The following is a 21,453-nucleotide window of genomic DNA, read 5'->3' as shown; positions in this document are numbered from 1 at the left end:
ATTGACATTTTGTCATCATGTATAATGTCCAAGGCTACTCAACTCACTGGCCAAATGACGAAAATTTGTTCCAGGTTCTGGCGCTTCTCAATTTGCCAGCGTATAAACTACTATAGGATGAAAGTTGCACCAAATGAATTATATGGCATGGAAATCAGCCATAAAACGAGAGCTTTCAATGAGGATAGGGTGGAATCCAGAGTTTGGAAGCAGGCTCTAAATGTGCTGGAGTGCTCACCAATCACAGCTCTTCGATTCAAACTCAAATTGGTTTCCTTGAGTTGCCAACTGGATTGGAGGATCTTGATCTTGTTTAGGAAGATGTTAGTCCCCAACTGCAGGTTCCTTATACAGTGATCTTGCAGATGCCATACAGAGATCGACGTTTAGCCCTTTGATCAATCTTAAAAAGTGCACTGAATTGGTGTTGGGCAATTGTCACTTGAGCACTTGAGCACAGCTGGATGTCGACAATGATCAAGATGAGATCAACCATGTTATATGTACGTTTGTCAACATGTGATTAGTCTTTGGGTGCCATCCCTGGGTATCTAAAATATCCCAATGGTAATTGATGTTCTCAATTCCTAAGGTGCAGGCTAAATCTGTTGTCTACTGGTGAAATCATTTCCATCAGATGACCACTTGTTGGATGTTCTAGGGGTTGCATCCTCTTTAAGAACGAAGAGATTAAACATTACAGAAAGCATATTCTGGTCGATTGACTGTTCTTGCAAGCTCAGAGTGTTGTGATCGATCTTACTCATGCATAACCCAGATTATTTGAAACCTGGGGAATTTTTTTAGATGTATTGGAGTGGTGAGTGAGGAGACTGCAGTGACTGTTTCTGTAGTTAAAATTCTTCATCAAGCCGTCCTGTTGAGTATTAGGCGGTGATCTATAATATGTTTTGGACCATTTTAATTTTAATGACATTCTAACTGTAACTAGTGGAAGTGTGTTATGCTTTTTTATGTGAATTGGTATTTGGCTAATTTTATTATGATGCATTATTTAAGCATTGTATTATGGTCTTTGTGTGGAATTATGATTATTTTTAATTTTCTTTTTTGCAAGGTTGTGTATGTGCAACCAATGTCACAATAAAAAAAATAAATACATAAGAACAGGTTTATTTTTGCCCAAAATGATTGATCCCATGGCAATCCCACAGCACGTGTTCAAGTGTTCCATTCCTGTGTTTGCATCCCCATCATTTGTCTGAGTCAGACATATGCTTTTCCTTCATTTGAACTGGAGTGCAAAAAAACTCTATTCAATCTCTTCATCTGATGGGCTCTATCCTCACAGTTCAAGGATGTCAACTTGATATTTTCATGTATTATGCCCCATCTGCTTCAAACATGTTTTGACCTGGTTCCTGGGACTACTTGCTGTGCAGGTTTGTATATGCCTTGCAAGGCTCTTGTAGAAATGAGTACACCAAATAATTGTATGTTTTGAATGCTCTTACTGCAAGCACACGTTGCCCATCTCAGCTATTCCTAAGAAGAACCAAGCTTTTGAACACTAATTCGACTTTTTGCTACATTGACAAGTTCAAAGCTTAATCCTGCAAGAGGTGTTGGGGATTTGGGAAATAAGCAAATAACAAAAGACTTAAGGTCTAGACAAAGCTGATGCTATAAGTAATAAGACTGTATGGATTTGCTGAAGTTCAATTTTGACAACCTATCAATTGTCTTGTAAGGTAAGCTTCACTGCCCAGTAATAACATTAGAGACAGGTTCTTAAATAATTCTTTACTATTCGGAATGATGAAAGTAATTGCCAGTAAAAAATATTCTGGAAAAGTTCTGACGTGAAAGTATTTATGTGGGTATTTTAAAAAAGGCATGGCAGGTGGCAGGGGCACCCAACTGGTATGCAGTAGAGATTGAGGCAGCTCAATAAGGTGGAGTTTACTTCTAACCATTGTTGGAGCCCAGTTCACGGATGTGGCAGCAAATGTAGGCAGTGTACAAGGAAGTTGCAGCATTCTCAAATCAGCACAACTAGTGCTCAAGGTGAAGAGGTGTTGATTTAAAGAATGTGCACTAGTCAATGGTAAGTGGTGCCTGGGGATAAAGCAGAAGCTGAGGTCTGAAGAACAATGTGACAGTTGGTTCTGATTGAGTATTTTTGTGATGGTCTGTTAAAGAAATGTTCTCTGAGGTGGCGAGTGGCAATAGATATATATATATTCAGTGAAAAAACTTTGTTAAAAGGGAAGTTATGGTTCAAAGTAAAACCGAAAAACCCCTGAAATTCGGCAGTTATGGTAAAATAAGCAACCATAACTCGAGCCACCGTGCACTGCTAACACTAACAACCAGGACATCAAAGATGACATCACAAATGTCATTGATGACATCACTGATGACATCACATGTGCATTTACTTTTCATGAAAACTCTGTAGGAGGGATTCTTATAATGTTGACCAAAAGGTGTCAAGGATCATTTGAATAAATATCATGAGCTAATTAGTGCATTAAGCAAAGCATTGATATAAATAGCATTCTATTATAAAGTTCTATCCAGTATACTAAGCAACTCATGCAGAAACTTAGGCAGTGTGTGCAGTATACATGATGAAGGTGCAATATTCATAATCTTGCCATGTAGAATAATGAAATGATAACTGCTTTCTTATTAGAGTTTTGCATACTGTGAAACATGTAATAAGTAGCTAATAAAACCCACTTAATACATAATTACACTTAATACAGACAAAACACAAAGAGACAACAACACATACAAATATGAGTATATACAGGGACAGAGAGCAAAAAAGCAGAAGTAGTAGCAGAAAGAGTTCATAACCTAACTGATTATCTTTATGCAGAGAAATGATTGCTCTGTTTCAAAGCTGCTACTTACTTTATGTATGTGTATGAAATGATGTCAGTGAACCCTAAGAAAGGAGTGTGAGTACAATGTATACAAATATGAGCATATACAGGGAATGTATAGTAATACAAATAAAACTATGAGAAAATGCTGATAACCCTAATGATTATCTTCATGCACAGAAAGGATTGCTCTCTTTCAAGCCTGTGTCTTCTGCTATATATATGTTTCATATGATATGACTTGACCCTAAGTCTACAAATATAGTACCTTTTCAATTTTTACTTCCTGACTGTTACTGAAGAAAACTATGTGGCTTAGATATGTCAGTAAAGGAAAAAAAGGGAGAGCCAGTCATGTGATGTCATCAGTGATGTCATCAATGACATGTGTGATGTCATCTTTGATGTCCTGGGTGTTAGTGTTAGCAGTGCACGGTGGCGCGAGTTATGGTTGCTTATCTTACCATAACTGCCGAATTTCAGGGGTTTTTCGGTTTTACTTTGAACCATAACGTCCCTTTAACAAAGTTTTTTTACTGAATTTGATAGGTTTTTAGTAGCGCAACTTAACCATAACATCCCTTTCAACAACGTTTTTTCACTGAATTTCATAGGTTTTTAGAAGCGCAACTTAACCATAACGTCTCTTTAACAACGTTTTTTTACTGAATTTCATGTTTTTAGTAGCACAACTTAACCATAATATTCCTGACTTTATATACATGTGACATAGAACATACTGAACCCCTAGCTAGTGATTTCGATGTCCGCGGACTACCACCATGTCGCGGACATATCGAAAATCTGAGCGTGGTGAATGTAAATTTAAATAGTGTGCCCCATTTCCCCTTTGAGGTTGGCTCTGAAAAGAGCCGTTTTTTTTTGGGGGGGGGGGGGTTTGCAGATGCTTGACAGACACCTGTTATTTTGTATTTTTTTTTTCTTACTTTACTCCTAAAATCTTCCCATAACCTTCTCCAAAACAACCCTTACATTCCAAAACAGAATGGCATTTCCCATAAAAGATAAGGAAATGCCATCTTCTTTAAAATAAACAGCATTACTGGAATCAATATTCTTATTATTACAGAAGAACATACCAGCTCTAAGCATGAAGGGCCACATGCCTCGTTTGATTACACACCTAGCATTGTTTTGCTGAGGAAAAAAAAACTGAACTATTGTCCCATATTGCCCTAGGTACTAATCCAGAAAAAAATACTTTGGAATTTGGAAGGATGTTCATTACTGCTTGAACCAAGTGTTCCAAATCTGCCAACAAAGTAGGGGCACTGGCATAGCCCAAATGGAAAGCACCATAGTGCAAAACTACCACATGGGGACTGTTGATCCTGCCCATATCTTCACAAACGTGTACAATTCCCTGTACATTGCAAACAGGCACACTGCTCCACACCACCTCCACTCCTTTAACATCAAAATTCTTTGCAACATGCCTGCATTGAGCATACTGTTGTAAACCATGCACAAACATATCTCCAAGCACCAACACCCTGACTTTCTCCACTTCTGCCATCTTCACTGCACACAGTCTCTTTGAACACAAATCCACAACCTCAACATCTAATTAGCTGATCCCTACAGTCTTCTTTCCATGCTGGATTTGCTGAAAAACCCCGGATGTAGCACGCCCTTTCCGGAAACCGCATAACTCGTAGACAGCCCTTCTACCATTTCCACTTAGTTCTTTGTGCCATTCCCTCATTGGATACAGCTAAGCAGGCACACAATACGGAGAACGTCCTCAGAACACCCCCATTTTGTTTATTTTTGAACATTTCAGTGCACCGCGAGTGTTCTTAGAACACATTAAATTTGCCAGAGAACAATACGGACAACGCCCTCAGAACACCCCCATTTTCTTTATGTACGAACATTTCAGGACACTGAAAGTGTTCTTAGAACACTTTCAGCTTGACAATGAACAATACAGACAGCGTCTTCGGGACACCCCCTGCGAACATTCCAGGACCCCACGAGTCTTCTTAGAACACTTTCAACTTGACACCGAATCCATTCTGTTTATTTACGAACATTTCAGAACAGCCGTGTTGTCTGCAGAAAAATCGAACACAACAAAAGTGTCTAGCACATAAAATAAACAGAACATTGAACCTATCTCATACTCCCCCACCCTCCCCAAACACTCTTACACACCAACACACTCCACTATATACAATTTTTAATACAAGTTTCACCGCGATGTCCGTGGTCGTCCGTGAATGCAAGATGGCGGGCACCACAGAAAATCTGACGCGCTTCACGCACCACGCCGTCCAATCAGCGAACATGTTGCATGTCCACGGACATCACGCTAGCCGCTCGGCCAATCAGGGCACTGTCCGCGGAGCGAACCGGGAAGTCCGTCGCGGAGCGAACGGAGATATCACTAAATTTTTTGCCTTACATTTTGGTCATTTAAAAAAAAAACTATTGGACGGATTTACACCAAATTTCCAAAAGCACACTTTCGGGACCAAGCCCCCGCTCCTGCCGCAAATTTGGTGTAAATCCGTCCAGCGGTTTGGGCTGTAGGCGTGCGCAAAGTTTTTTCCCATTATGTCTATGGGAAAAAACAAAAGTTTTGGGACCCCACCTATAAGTTTGCCCCCCCTGGACCAAACTTCTCCAAACTTTGCAAAAAAATCCAGAGTGGGCCATATACTTTTTTTTGCAAAGTTTGGTGAGGATTCGTCCAGATGGAGCGAAGTTATAAGCCACCCAAAAAATGCTCTTCCTATGGAAACACCAACTTAACCATAACTACATGGACGCTACCGCGTCCATGTAATATACCCAGTGTCATCTGGATGGCTGAATTAATATTTTTGGTCTGTTGTCAGTTGTGTTTTTTAAGTTCTGGTTGCTGAGTCAGAAGGTATTCAAATAGGCTTCTTCTTGAAGTTGGTCTCAAGCAAGCAGTTATTGGTTGCCTTCGTAGATTTTGAAGAATGTTCAAGCTAAAGATTTCTGTGTGCAATGCCACCATATGTGTGTGTAATTTTGCTGCATTACATAGGGCTGCACAATATATATGCGTGTTATAGTTACCCTTCATCTAGCACCAAAAATACTTACTGGCCACTTGTAGACCCCATTTTTTTGTCCCAGCTCACAACCTTGAAGTAAATGACCCAGAGTTGTATGTTGTACTGCAACAGGTCATCAACTCTAGGCACAACTTTTAATCATAGGCGTTATAACAAATACCATTTGGCAAGGACGGCGTCTCAGGGGGGTTTCATAGGTCTTCTGAGTAACAAACAGATCGCCCCATATGGCCTCAGAGTCACCAGAGATTTTGTCAAGGTATTCCTGTGACTAAAATTAGGGAAAAGGCCATTTTCTTTGAAAAGCTCTTCTACAGACGTGTTAATAATTCTTTGGCACAAAATAATTTAGCACAGTTGATCAAACAAAAGGATTCACAGTCTGCAACCTGGAATTCGTGTAGGGGAATCTGGATATCCAATTGATTCATCTTTAAGACTGTATAGTGACTATTCTAGCTTTCTTATTTCTTTTTACTTTCTTTATCATTAGCTTGGCGACAACACATAGAAAAATGAAAACACAACACAGTATTCCCATAAACAGTTTCAGAGCAACCTACGGCACAAGAATGATATTATACAGGAACTGGTGACACTCCCGGCTCTGATATGGCAATACCAGACAGATAGCGGTGAAAGTCAGACCAGATGTCTTTGGGCCTACTTTGGGGTGAACCAATGTGCATACAGCTCTTCCATATTGTTTGCCCATGTAAGATCGGTTAACCAGTCTTGCACTGAGGGGACACCAGATAACTTCCATCCAAACAAAATACGTCTCTTAGCTAATAAGAGTCAGAGATTGAGGAATGTATGCCTCTCCTCCGCCATTGGTTGCATGATCCCCAGCAAATATCGCCACCTGGGAAAATGGCTCTGGATGTCCAGTCACGTCCATCCATATATCCCCAACCCTTTTCCAATAGGATCACAAATGAGGAATGAGGACAGGCATAGAGCATGTGCAGCAGATCGTCCCACTCACCTCTGCACCTGGGGAATCTGCCTGAATCAGTGTTTCGGAACCTCTGTATCCTCTCTGGGGTGTAATACTGTCTGTTCAGAACCATGAATTGAATCGGTCGGAATTTAGAGTTGTAGGAAATTCTTATGGTGTTCTGCACATCGCAGCCCATTGTTTGTTTGTAAACTCAGTGCACAGGTTGCTCTCCCATTTCATTCTTACATTTGAGCCCCTGTGTGCTATTGCACATAACATTCTGTCATATAACAATGATACCAGCTTTGTTGAACCTCCCACCACAGTCTTGTATATATACAATTCCACAGAACTTATCTAATGTTCACATAAATACTTCGGCCATCTCAGTCTAAACACAGTTCTGATCCACCAGTGGTGTAGCCTCTGTATGGGGAATTCACTGACATAGTTCTCAAATTCTTCAGAATCAATCAATGTGCCCTGCGCATACATGCACTCCATAGCAGTGATGCCAGCAGCGCTCGACCTACTAGATATGGAGTGATCCAGCATTGGCAACATCACTGTGTAACCCCATAGAGGAGCCATTCTGCTATAAGGATGCTCCAACCCACGAAATCACTGCAGCTTATCCCATGCCAGGCGTGTAGCAGCTAATGAGTCTAGATGCCCAAAAGTGCACAGCTCGGCAGCACCCACTGCCTCCCTTTCTAGTGGTATGTGTGGTTGGGGGTTATGGTGCTCTTCCCAATAGGACGCCAAAGGCACTCTTGCCGCCAAATAATAGAGTTCGAAATGGGGAGCCTTAAGGCCACCTTTCTCCCAAGGCATGGTCATTGCCTTCCAACTCATATGGACCCATCTGTTACCCCACATGAAAGATCTAGGCAATGATTGCAGTTCTTGGAAAAATGTCCTGCCTTGCCAAACCAGAATATTGTTAAATAAATATAGTAACTTCGGAAGAACCAACATTTTAACTATCGAGAGACGTCCCAACAGTGACATTGGCACCCTGCTCCAGCGTGCATTCTTAGACCCCAACTGTTGCATGTACATTATATAATTGAAAGCTATCCTCTCCTTTGCCAATTGATGGACTACAATACCCGGATATCTAAAAGAGGTGGTCACCATCCGCAGCCCATTTCATTTCCAATGATTCTGTCCAGACACAGCCAATGAAAAAACCTCTCATTTCTTGTGGTTAAGATGCAGCCCGAGTATTTACCAAACTCCTGTAATGTCTGGAGGACTGCCCCCGCATCCCTAAATGGTTCCTTGATATAAAGGAGGATGCGGTCCGCATACAACTATATCACATTTGGGGGACCACCAAATATTAGTCTACTCTTAGTATGTCGGAAGTGGACCAAATCAACCAGGGGTTATAAAACAAGCACAAACATGAGCGTTCACAGAAGGCACCCTTGCCAGGTTCTGCCTCCCAACTTGATGGGCAGAGATATCATCTTGTTGGTTTGAATTTGCGCTATTGGGTCAGTGAATAACAGTTGTCCCCACTACATGAAACAAGGCCCAAACCCAGCATTATCCAGTACTGCAAAGACACAGGGCCAATGTACTGTGTCAAATGTCTTCTGCATATCTAGAGAGATGGCTACAACACCCAAGTCAGGGGGCCCACGTGCCAATATGTTGTAAAAGCAGCAAAGGTTTAAGGCTGTGACTGTATCAGGAATGAATCCAGACTGATCTTTATGGATGAACTAGGGCGCCAGGGGCTACAATCAGTTCGTTATTGCTTTAGTAAATATCTTGGCATCAACATTAATCAGTGACAGGCAGTGGTATGATGCACATGTGCTGGTTTCCCTCTATGGTTTCAACATAACTGTAATCACGGCTTCAACCACCGTCTCCAGGAGAATTCCCTTGTCAAGGGCCTACTCCCATATCTTAAGCAGCTGCAGGGCCAGGATTTTGTGAAACTCATTGTAAAACCCTGCGACTAACCCATCAGGGATGGGTGTTTTGTTCAAGAGAAGTTCCTTAATTTCCCATGTCAGCTCTTCCATGGACAGGTGGACCTCCAAAGAATTTGAAGCATCTGAAGACAACAAAGAAGTGGGGATATTCTCTAATTCCAACCTTGGATGCCTCACCCTTAGGCCGATACAAAACTGCATAAAAGGAACAGAATGCCTGATACCCATCACAGAATAAACCCTTGTTCCATCCTCAGTGTCAATATAAGTGGTTGGTCCTCTGACCACTTCTCTGCCCTAGTCCAAGAAACGCCCTAATATATCTGCCTCCCCATATAGGCGCGCCATCCCATGCCTATCTAACAATCTTATCTCCCTTTGAACAAACAAGGACCCTGGAAAATATCCAACTCCCTCTCAGATGCTGAAAGCACTGCAGGGCCAGGATTTCTAGCATAACTATCCTGGATCTCCTTTAATCTTGCCTCAGACTTAGCCATATCACGCCTAAGATGTTTTAGGACCCCAAGCTTAGTCGACATTGCAGCCCCACGTATCTAGGCTTTGAACACCTGCCACAACATCACTGTTGTCATGACCAGCCCTTCATTCTGTGAAACGTAAAAATCAATTTCCTCTAGCAAGCCCTGTGCAAAGGCAAAGTCCCTCAGTGCCTCAGGTTTGGAGTGCCATAGAAGACTAGATCGACTCTCCGCAGACCAATTTATGATTACAATGAAGGGGGAACGGTGCAAAAAAGTTCTCGGATACATGAAAAAGTCCACCACCTCAAGAAGGAGAGAATCCAAGAGAAAACACATATCTATGTTGGAATGCATTTCATGGACCTCAGAGTAGTAAGTGAATCCCTGTTCAATACAATGCTGCAGTTGCCAGACATTCACAAAATTCAGTTCCCGCACACCAGACCAAAGAGCCCAATCCTCTTTCATCTGGTCCCAGGGGCCAGCAGTCAACCTATCCACTACTGTTTCCATAATGGTATTGAAATCACCTCCCCATATAAGGACGGTCGTACGACTTCCCTTTTGAAAAGCACCAACACATACCAGCCCCTCTCATCGACAAACTGGTCTTGACATGAGCAAGGAAGTGTTTTGTGTATTAATATCATCACTCCATGTGCCCTAGTTGAATAGGATGTGTAGTCTGGTTGCCCTCCCCAAGACTGGCCAACTCTCTGAGCAACAGATTCCACTACATGAGTTTCCTGTAAGAAGATCAGCCTATTGGTTTGGGTGATGAATTTCTGAGTTTTCACGCAGTTGACTACCCCACGGACATTCTGGCTTATAATTAATATGGGTGAATCCCGGCACAATCCCAACAGCCATCTGCAATGCATTCCATAATTACTCTGAGAAACAGAAAACAGGACAACTCTGTGTTGTTTGCTATGTTGTGAATACTGAATATGACACCAAGCCTTTTTCGTTGTAAACCCTTCAATCCATCCCACCCCCTACCACCCACCCACACCACCTCCCGCTACCTATCAGATTAAATCATATGCTCGGGCACCTCCCCAACCTGCAACTGTGCAGCCCAACTGCCTGGCTGATCCCCAACTTTAACCATCAAAACCATTGCCACTCAAGGCACTGCTTTCTCATTTCTAATAGGATGAACCCTACACCTAAATAATAGTGTAAACCCCATGCCATCAGCACATACTTAATCACTGCCATCCTTTGGAACATTGAGTCGCAATGGTCTGACTTTGCAGACTGTCCCTCCTGAACTTCGGTAGGCGAACGTCGAATCAGGATCTTGGCCTGAATAAACTTCACTGCCTCTTCCGGAACTGTGAAAAAATACAATTTACCCTCGATTTGAAAATAAAGCCTAGCTGTAAACAGCATCGCATAATGAATATTGCATTCCCGCAGCATCTTTATAACTCCCAAGAACTGACGACGCTCCTGGTGAACCACCACAGAAGAATTAGGAAAAATCCAGATCACTTAAGAGCCAAGCTGCAGCTCCTTCTCGTTTCTTACCAGCTTCAGGAGGAGATCTCAGTCGTGGTAGCTTAATATTTTTGCTATTATTGATCTCAGAAAGTCACCAGGCTTTGGCTTTTGTGTCAGTGCTCTGTGCGCCCACTCAACTGCAAAAAAGGGTGACAGTTGTGGCTCCGCCAGGAGGGGGATTCGAGGTCATTGAATTTGGCCCTGACATACCTCATCTTTTGTCAGGGCAGTCACTGTCGATTCGAGGTCATGAATTGTACCTTCCATGGCTCCAATGCGTTCTTCAGCTTTGTTGATCCATAGGGCCTCCTTAGCGAGCTGTGTCCTGATGGTGGTGACATTGATCGTGATGCCATCTAGTTTTTCATTCACAGCGGCCAACCCCTTCGTCCTAGTATCCAAAATGTTTTGAAATTCGAAGGGGGTGGCTTCCCTGCCTGTTCAGGGGCAGCTGCAACACTAGATGCTGTATGTCCCTCTCTCTCCGGGGGGTTGATTTTGTGCACTTGTCCATGGCTCTGGCTTTTTTCCCTCAATCTGCTCCCCTGGTCATGAGGTGCATCAGAGGGGGTGGCGTCCCTGCCTGTTCAGGGGTAGCTGCACCACTAGATGCAAAATGTCCCTCTCTCCGGGCGGTTGACTCTGTGCACTTGTCCATGGCTCTGCTTTTTTTCTCCCGCCTGCTCCCCTGATCATGAGGTGCATCGTGCAAAAATGAAAGAGAAAACCATGGGAAGATATTGCTGCTTATTATTACTGCACCGGAGCTACAGAGCGGACTTCTAGCCACGTGTCCCACAACAGTTTTGCATGTATTCTTTGTTAAGCACTTGCCGTAGATTATACCCTCCTGGTCACCACACTACACAGCATTGGTCGGCACCGGGCTATGCACAATCTTCAAGACACAAGTCCCAAACTCGTCAGACCCACCAGAGAGAAGGAACAACAAAGAAGAATAAAGCCCACTGTGTATTTTACTGGGTCTTGGGCATCCAGTTGGGAAAAGTCATACCAGGCCCCTTCCAGTCAAGAGCCTTGCGTTGCTCGTAGCGGGTGAAAACAACTGCATGCTCCAAACGACGTAGCAGCAGCACGGCACTGTCACTCATCTCAGAGCCTGTCAGGAGCACCTGTGGCACTGTAGCAGATCTCGAGCCTCGGGGAAGTGATTCTCCACTGGCACCTGGTCAATAAGTACACACCACCAGGGTGGGCAGTGCAGTGCGGGTCTATGGCTCAATCCCGCGGGCAACCTCTGCAGTCAGCAATGTCATGGGGGAGTCGCCACAGTAGAACAGATATGGGTGGCTTCAGCAGACCACTGCACATACCCTCACCCCTGCAGAGAGCACCAGCTCGGAGAGCATCGACACACCAGGTGGGCCTGTTTCACTGCCAAGGATGTGGGAGATACAGGCCATGAGACCCGAGGTGCAGGCGGTGAGGAGCTCAGATTATGAGCGGCTTTTCAGAGTGTGTAGAGGTTGTATGGTGGTGCAGCTGCAACACAGCGAGGCAGCCTCCCGCGGGGAGTTCAAAAGGAGGTACTTTAGGTGGCTTCAGCAGTGATTATAGCGAAGTATGGATGGTGTTTCGTGCCATGGGACAGAGCTTCTTGGCTAAGCTGCCATTTTGCTTGGCTACTCCGCAGCGTCCCCGACTATACTATCTATGTGTTGCCTTAGACAAACATAAATTAAACTTAATTAGGTACATTTTGCACCACAATCTAGTGTACTGGTTATCCTGTTGTCAGAAATTGGATGGGTCTCAGAATTTATCGTCATGTTGCCCTAGCAACAGAAAAGGGGTGCTTCTCAGAACTATCCATCATGGTGTCCTGAAAACAGAAAGGCAGTGCTTCTCAGAATTTTGATTTGCAAAATAGTGCAATTGATTGCCTCTCCAGTACCACCTACAATGCTTGAAAGTTAAGCACACTCTGAAACTCCAATTGGTTAAATTCCAAAGACGGAGAATGTTTAAAGGCACAGCTGTCAGAGTACAGCAGGGGCGGGGCATCTCTCACACTTTGTCAGTGAGACAATCGAAGGCCCTTTATTTATTACTGTTGATCGAGAGCTGGTTCTTTAACATGTTTCTCTCAGTTATTGATAGATAAAACACTGCACAATGCAAGTTGACATTTGCAAAAAACCACTGTTCTGTTATTGATTAATAGCTAATATAATGAAATACCTTAAAATACTTGTGTTCTTATGAGATCAGACTATTTTAATGCAGCTGAATTACACTGTTTAAGTCACAAGCCTGCATTTCTGCCTGTGTTATGTCTGCAACTTTTCGTTTTCGACAGTCAGAGGTCGAAGTGCTTGGGATCCAACATTAATTGAGTTTCACTACTTTACATTATTTCTTTTAGTAATTCCAATATATTTCACAAGCATTTTTACAGTTCAGGAACTGTTCTCATTGCTGTTGAAATGCTTTGCTTGAGCCTGCATAGCAATGATCACTTCACGTGGGCTTCTGCTGTGCTGATAACCAATAGAATACTTTGTAAGATTTGTAGGTACTGCTTTCTAGTTGTGGTGTTGGTGTAGGGGAATGCAGAAGCACCTCCTCTGCTTATGTAGGGCACATGAGCTCATTACGAGTTTGCTGGTATACGGTAACATGGCCAGTACAACCATTTACCAGCAATTTTACCAGTCCAGCAAAGTACGAGTTTGCCGGAACACAGTTGCTGTAATTATCATCGCTGGTATAACCGCATCCGGAAACACAGGTGTCGGTAATACTGATTATGAAACTACCAGATGGGCCAGAAACCTGCACTGGTAATACCAGCACAATGGTATCAAAGGCATATTACAAGATTGGATTTGCCGGTAATACTGGCTGATATTTGTAGTTAATACCAGCAAAAGCAAGGCAGAGATAACAACACCCCGAAGAAGCTGGTAAATGGACATAGGTGAAGAAAATAAGGCCACAGGTGCACTCAAACCACCCAGGTGCACCCAATGCACATCGGGAGGGTAAAAAAGTGTCACACCTTTCCCACAAACACTTCCCAACACAGCCATGCTGCCAGTCATTGTTGCAAACATGGAGCTGGAGGTGTCGCATGCCAATCTACAGCTACATGGTCTTGAGTGTCAAAAGTAGGCCAGGTAGAGAAGGAGGATGATGATGATGGGGATGCAGGTGACAAAGGTGTGCAGTGATCCCTCGCATAAAGGCCACACCCTGGACACTCACTGACACATACTAACCCTGTACCGCCTAAACAGGGAGATCATACTTGACATCCTGACCCACATCCAGGTAGACATTGGGAGCAGGCTCTGTATCAGGTCAACCATACCACCGCAGGTAAAGTTAGTGCCGGTCCTGTACTTCCTGGCCAGTTGCACATTCCAACACTCTGTGAGCCAGCTGTATGCCATTTCGCAGCCTGCTTTCTCCAGAGTTCTGGTGCACCATGTGGCCCAGCACATCATCCTCCCCACCACCACGGAACAGCTCAATGCCACCAAAGCCTGCTTCTATGCAGTTGCCAGCATGCCCAATGTGGTGGCAGCATTGGACTGCATACATGTTGAGCTGCTGCCCCCCAATCCTCAGAGAAGGTCTACAGGAACCAGAAGCAGTTCCATTCCCCATATGTCCAGGTCACCTTGATGCTGACCTTACCTTCATGCACTGCTGTGCCTGAATCCCAGGATCAACCCATGATGCAATGGTCTGGCGCAACATCACATTGCCGGCCTACATGAAGCATCACAGAAGACAAAGGTCTGTTGGCTGAGTACATGCGTACTCTGATCTACCATGCAGCATGAGTGACAGGCAAAGGGCAGACAACAATGTCACAAATGCATGTCCAGAATGGTCCCTGTACATGCAGGAACCACCTGTGCAGCCCTCAACTAACAGGTCACAACACAAAGGAATAGCACATTAATGGGGATGCATCTGTCAATGACTGGGCCTATCCAGCCCCAAAAGAACAATCACACACAATGCACTACAGGTACCATAATTCACCCTCATACAATGACAGTGAATAGGTTGACATGGTCACCTAGGCGAATCAAATGTATGCCCAGAGGCACCCTCAAGAGACTTGTGTCAAGCTGATTGAAAGCAACAACAGCAAAGACCAAGTTTTATGTACAGTCACAGGAAACAACACATGCACAATAACCTGTGCCTATCCAATGACACGCACGAGACAGGAACAGGCTGCCAAGGACCACACACACATGGTGTAAACTCTGGAGTATAGGCCAAACTAGGTACAGGGCACACGATCAACAATGTTGCCTATGGTGACGCTGTAAGTTGCACCACCGATTGACACACTCATACATGGGGTGAGACACTGCTTAACAACTACTGAGAGTAAATACCTTGCCATCAGACCTGGCATGCATGTTTCTCACAAGTAATGACACACACCATCATGAATGCCACACATACCACCTGCACATATGACTCAGACTCCCATCAGGTACCATGCATGGTGGCAATGCACAAGCCCAGACCACCCCCCTCATGACATGGCACCCTCACAGTCAGATATCAAAATGTAATGTGTGTTGGCCGTGAGCTAGGAGCAAGTATTTTCATGTCAGACTGGACAACCCCCATGGCATTGCAATATGCATGCAAGGACTGGAACATGAAAGTGTGGCACAATGTCAAATGGAACATGCATGCTCAGATTCACCATTGAGATGCCACGTCACAGGCTCTGCCACTGCCAGGAATTATGAGTCACACCTATGTCTTTTCCCCCAGGTAGGTGACTCTGGATACCCACTGCTTCCGTGTCTGATAACCTCTCTGAGGAATCCCCAGATACCGGAGGAAATGGCATATAACAAGGCCCAAGTGAGGACCAAGGTGGCCATTGAGCAGACCATCAACCCCTGGAAGGCTCGATTCAGATGTTTGAGGGTGCACTGATGAATCAGGCCAGATAAGGTTGGACAGATACACATGGCCTGTGCAATGTTGCATAACATCTGTGTCAGGTGCAATATACCCCTGCTCCCAGATATAGACATGTCTCCCCCAGAGGATGATGATGTAGCACCAGCTGGTCCCATGCATGTGCACACTGAGAGCATGGAGCCCAGGGATGGGTGCATGGCTCAGCAAGAACTACTTCAGAACTTTGCTTGAGTTTACCATCCACTCTGCACACCCCTTGCACTCTTGTAAATATCATGCACCATCACAGTAAGCACTTGTTTGATAAAAGGAATGTCCTGTTATTGCTTCCAGCAAAATGTTTTGAATTGTGATGTGATTATTGCCAACACCAACCAGCCTCTCCCCCCACCCTCCCCAAATATCTACAAACCCACACACCCCCGCTCCCCAAAGGCTCACCTTTCCCCCACCCTCTCAACACACACCCCTACCCCAAACACCATCCCTCCCGACACACCCGCTCACCAAACACCCCCACCCCCAACTCTCCCCACACATCAAATGATGAACTCTGCTAGTGTTCTACAGTTGCCTGCTCGATGATGACTGGTGTCATTGAGAGTGGCGCAGAAGGGTTCAAGACTGGGAGCACTCTGTGGTGGTGATGGAGCTTGGTAGGTCTGATCCCTGTCCCTGCATGTGCTGCAGGGTCAATTGACAGCCTCTGCTGTGACGGCGGCCATCTCATTGCCCTCATGCAATCTTTGGGCAAGGGAGATGAGGGTGGCAGTGGCATGTCTGAGGGACCTGGCAATCCTGCAGCCGGACCACTGCATGCATTCCTGCTTCAAGCACATCTCATTGAGATGCTTGCGTGCTATGGTGGAGAGTTCCGAATGCCTGTGTTCAATGGCACGCAGGCATGCGTATAGTGATCGGATGCTGGGGAGTGGCAATGGTGGAGGGCTGTCCTGTGGGCCAGGACTGTAACAAGCATAGGGGTAGGATATGTTGTTGTCCTCCTCCTGATCAGTGTTCATGACCCTGCACCAATGGACTGGTGGCTGCAATGCTGGTGGTGGTGTTGAGGGCACAGGAGGGGTAGCAGCATAGGATGCACAGAAGTGTGGCCTGGCCAGGCCTGCCAGAGTAGCTCTTAGGGCTCTTGTGTCTCCCTGCTAACTGATGGTGGGGCCACTGATGTGCCACTTGCACTGGTGCAGTGGTGGGTGGTGATAGTGGCCAGCCGATGTGGCTGATGGTGGTGCGGCTGATGCAGAAGTTGTGGCGCTGATGGTCCTGCCTTCTAACTGGGCTTGCTGGCAGGGGGTGTGGACATTGCCGGTCTGGCTGCAGATGTCGACGGACAAGCTCCATCACTGTCCATAGACTGTGGGCCTGTTGGGATGTGATCTGTTAGTCATCTAGGAGCCATGTCTTCGGGATTGCATACAAGTCATCCAACATTCTTTGTGTCCTGTTCTGTTCATGTGGCCTTTTTGGGATCTTGGGCCTAAGACAAAGACCCCAACCACATACTTGAGCAAATCGTCCCGTGATTATGTGTTTTGTACCAACTGTCTATATGTTAGCGCCCTGATGCTTGCAAACGAATAGCACTATATAAATAAATAAATGTGTGCTCCTAGGTGCAGGTGGTCAGAATGCAGATTGCCCATTGCATGCCAACGTGACTTTTTGTGTGAATGCAGTGGGCCAATGATTTATGTCATGGACTTCTTTGGCACTCATGGGTGTTTCTCATGTGTTCATATGTGGGGCTGTACATTTTTGTTACAGTGCTTGTGCATGGCTATGTCTACCTACATCCCCCGGCATGTATGTGTGTGTGATCCACCCATTTGCTGCGATTGGCATGTGTTGGGCCTCACGTATTTGGACGCAAAATGAGAATTTACATGCGGTTTATTGTACTTATCACCTTTGCCTTGGGTCCCAATCCTGTCTATCCTTTCTCAACCCCCTCAATGCCCTCCATGTGCAGGATGGAGTTGCATGTCTCCTCCCAGGGCATGAGGTGGTGGGATGCCACTGTCCCTCCTCCTGTGACAGCCGTCTCCCTCTTGTGCTGGGAGATGAGGTTCCGGACCCTCAGACTCAGATCATCTCAGCACTTCCGTCAGTCCCTCTTCATGTGGTGGGCAGTCACCAAAGCTGTCACCCTCGCAATCAATTCTTGCATTATGGCAGTCTGTCTTTCCAGCTGGTCTTTATGTGGCCAGCCTCAAAGTGTGCCTTGGAGTGCTGCACCACAGTGTCTGCCAGTGCAATCAACTCGGCCTCAGGGATTTTGGATTTGTACAGGCGGATGTCAGGGACTCATTTCATCTGCCTTCCCGACATGGTTGGCACCTCCTGTAGCAGTGAATGGCAGTTGGAAGTGGGGGATTCAAAGTGTATTGAGTTTTAAAGATGGCTGCCTGTGAGCTTCCCATTCCGGCAGTGACGCTATTTCTGGCACAAGCAATTCCAGCAGCTTGGGTACCGGTATCGTTATTACCAGCACAAATCTGCCGATAAAACTGTTGGATAGCTGCTGACACCAGTGATTCCGGCTTTCCGGTTTTACCGTTTCTGACAGAGGGGTGTGCGTGCTAGTAATTATCAGCGTTTTACCGTGAGACTCATAATAATCCCCATCTTGACAGCCAAATAAAATAACATAACTCTTGGATTTATGTATCATTTTGGCAAGAACAGTTGACTTCCTTTTAATTTTTGGCAGATGAACAGTTTTTACAGGTATTGTTCCATAAACATAACTAAAGCCTCCCTTCTTTGGAGTCATCATCTCCATCTGAAGCAGTATCTCCCACAGACATACAAAGCTAGAGGGGCATATTTGGCAAACCTTTTTTTCTTCACTAAATATTCAGTATTTTTCCTCTTTCCCATGAAGTTTCTTTTTTGGAAAACTTAAAGGCTACTGTACTATTATTTTCCTTTACATCTGAATGATTGAACATTGAATGAGTGGGAAATGGTTGACAAGACTGAGGAGGAAGGAACGTGCTAACTGGTCATCTCCCAGCCCCTTTTCCCCTGGATGGCTTGACTTTGCAAGAGGAAAGCAACCTATAGCCCAGAAGTTTCTCACAACAGTTACATTGTAAGCAACATATCCCCTGTTGAAAGAGAACAAAATGAAAACCAGTTGTGGAGAACCCCTTTACTTTAGCTTGTCCTACTGATTTAGCTGTCTGCCCACCCTGCCCCATCCCCTTAATAAATGTGTTGCTCAATGCTTCCAGCACCGATTGAATACCCACTCTCAGCGGGGTCCTTCCCACCACTTTTGTGTTAAACTTCTAATACTGTCAATCATGCATTAACAGCCAGTCATGAACTACATATTAACATACCCAGTACCTACCAGACATCAATAATGTGCTTCATAGAATGCCCATTTTATGAACATTGACTCACTCACTTGTGTTAAAATGTAGTCTGCAGTAGATACGTACACTGACCAGCTACGTAACAGATAAAGAAACACTGACAAGTATTCTTCAACTAGCAGAAGTACACATTCCATGAACGGGTTCTGAAGACATACATGATAACACTGATCCTGTAAGCCACTGTTCCGATTCGATAATCACTTGATGTGCTTTGCACCCTGAAGGAAACTTCACTGAGAATGGGCGTGTTTAGATGGATGACATACCCCAGAGCAGACCTTGGGGGGAGGAGAGAGTTGGTGTAGTGCTGAATACTGGGACATTCTGTGCTCTCCCTCCACCTGTCACCTCATCCTGGCATGGTGCAGTTTGTTATAGTGCATTCCAATGCAAATATCTTACAAACCGTGCATCCTAGGGCCTGGACCTCAAATTTCGTTCCTCGCTTCGAGACCGGTCCTTCTATGACCACATTGATGTTTTGCCGATTTCAGGCAACTGTCTCATGTGTAAAGGCGCTGAAATCCAGAGAAAGGGGTAGGGTGTCCAAATGTCATGCAGCCAGTGATGTTTGGAGTGTCCAAACAGGTAAATATGCAAAACGTGGTGCAGATTGGTGAAATGGTGTGGAATTGTATAAGGAACAATGCTTTGCCAAGCCACAAACCCACACATATTTACTTGTGCTGAAATCTGGGGAATGGGATGGGTTCTGCAAATGCCATGTACCCAGTAATGTTCAGATGATTCTAACAGGTAATTGGGCAAAATGTGGTGCAGATTGGTGAAACACTATGAAATTGGATAAGGAACAATGGTTTGCCAAGCCAAAAACAAATTTTGAATTGTGCTAAAGTCCGAGAAATGGGATGGGGTGTCCAAATGTCATGTACCCAGTAATGTCTGGAGGATCCTAACAGGTAACTATGCAAAATGTGGCGCTGATTGGTGAAACGGTGTGGAATTGTATAAGGAACCATGGTTTTCCACAACCCCACTAATATATTTTGACTTTTGCTGAAATCCAGGGAAAGGGGTGGTGTGTTCAAATGTTATGTAGACGCTATTGTTCGGAGGGTCCTAAAAGACAGCTATGCAGAATTTGGTGCAGATTGGTGAAACGGTCTGGAATTGTATAAGGAGAACAGCTTTGCTACAAATCCCATCACAAACAAACACATGTTCACTTTTATATATATAGATAGAAGTGGTTATATTAAGTTCAATTATTTTTCTTACCACAACAGGTAATATTTCATCCAGTGCACATTTGTTTCCATCCCCCTTGTCCATGAACATGTGTTGCTGCAAAGATAAGAGGAACCAAGGATGAAGATGTCATATTTTATGAACAATTTCCATGAGAGTAAAATTGTGACTTAATATGTGGGTATCACATTAATTAGAAGAGGCTTTCCAGAAAATGATTCAAGGTTCTTGACATAGGCAAAAACATCTCTTGATGACCATTAAAGCAATGTTTTGGAAATTGAGTTTTGTTCTGAGCCACAGCGGCCTTCCCAACTTTAATAATTTACTTCAGGGTGTTTACACAAGTGTAATCATTCTTCTTACAATAATGTTACAATGACCTAACTCTACCTCATTATTCTGTAATTTATGATTTACTTCCAGTGGCAGAAATCACACTTATTTTTCTCATACACACATTTTGGTAAAACAGTAACACCATTTATTACAAAAAAAAACTTTAGTTAACATTTGAAAAACCTGCATTAGCTTAACTTCATGCACTGATGCAGCAGTTGAATTTGAATTTGAAACATTTGTACTGCGCGCACAACAAACTAAATTGTATCCTGGCGCAGATGTTAGAAATTCAACGAAGAAGACGGAGCAGGGCAACAGCCCAACTGGATAGTGTCAGAGCAAACAGAAACTGAACAGAAAGCCACAATCATTAAATTTACGTAAAGGAATAGGTTTTTAGGCCTGCTCTAAAACTCATCAACAAATTCAAGTTGGTCTTTCTCAGACTTAGTGGGAGACTATTCCATAGTCTGGGTCCAGTCACTGAAAAACACTGGTCTCCTCTTGATCTAGCTACATTTCATCCTAAGCAAGACAAGAAGGTGTTCGTCCTCAGAACTAAGGTCCCAGTAGGTTGATACTGTTTCAATTTATTTATCAGATAAACTGGTGCCATCTCACGCAGACATTTGTAGACCAAGCAGCCAATTTTAAATTTCATCCGGTCTTCCACCGCCAATCAGTGTAATGATCGGCAGAGAGCAGACGTGTGAGCGTTCTTGGCTACATCAAAACCAGTCTCACTCCTGCATTT

General features: G+C 44.3%; 1 protein-coding gene across 1 annotated transcript in view; it reads right to left on the bottom strand.

The window, feature by feature from the left end:
* The window catches only part of LOC138579581 (uncharacterized), a 250,662-nt gene that overhangs the window by 131,757 nt on the left and 97,452 nt on the right, over nt 1-21,453 (bottom strand). The window contains exon 3 of the mRNA XM_069649853.1: nt 20,388-20,453. Within this exon, the coding sequence (XP_069505954.1) occupies nt 20,388-20,453 (66 nt within the window). The remainder of the gene's footprint in view (nt 1-20,387; nt 20,454-21,453) is intronic.

The sequence above is a fragment of the Ambystoma mexicanum genome, chromosome 3p (assembly GCF_040938575.1).
Source record: "Ambystoma mexicanum isolate Mex_15411 chromosome 3p, UKY_AmexF1_1, whole genome shotgun sequence".
Taxonomy (NCBI): Eukaryota; Metazoa; Chordata; class Amphibia; order Caudata; family Ambystomatidae; genus Ambystoma; species Ambystoma mexicanum.
The sequence above is the reverse complement of the archived record's forward strand: the minus strand, read 5'-3'. Positions and strand labels throughout refer to the sequence as shown.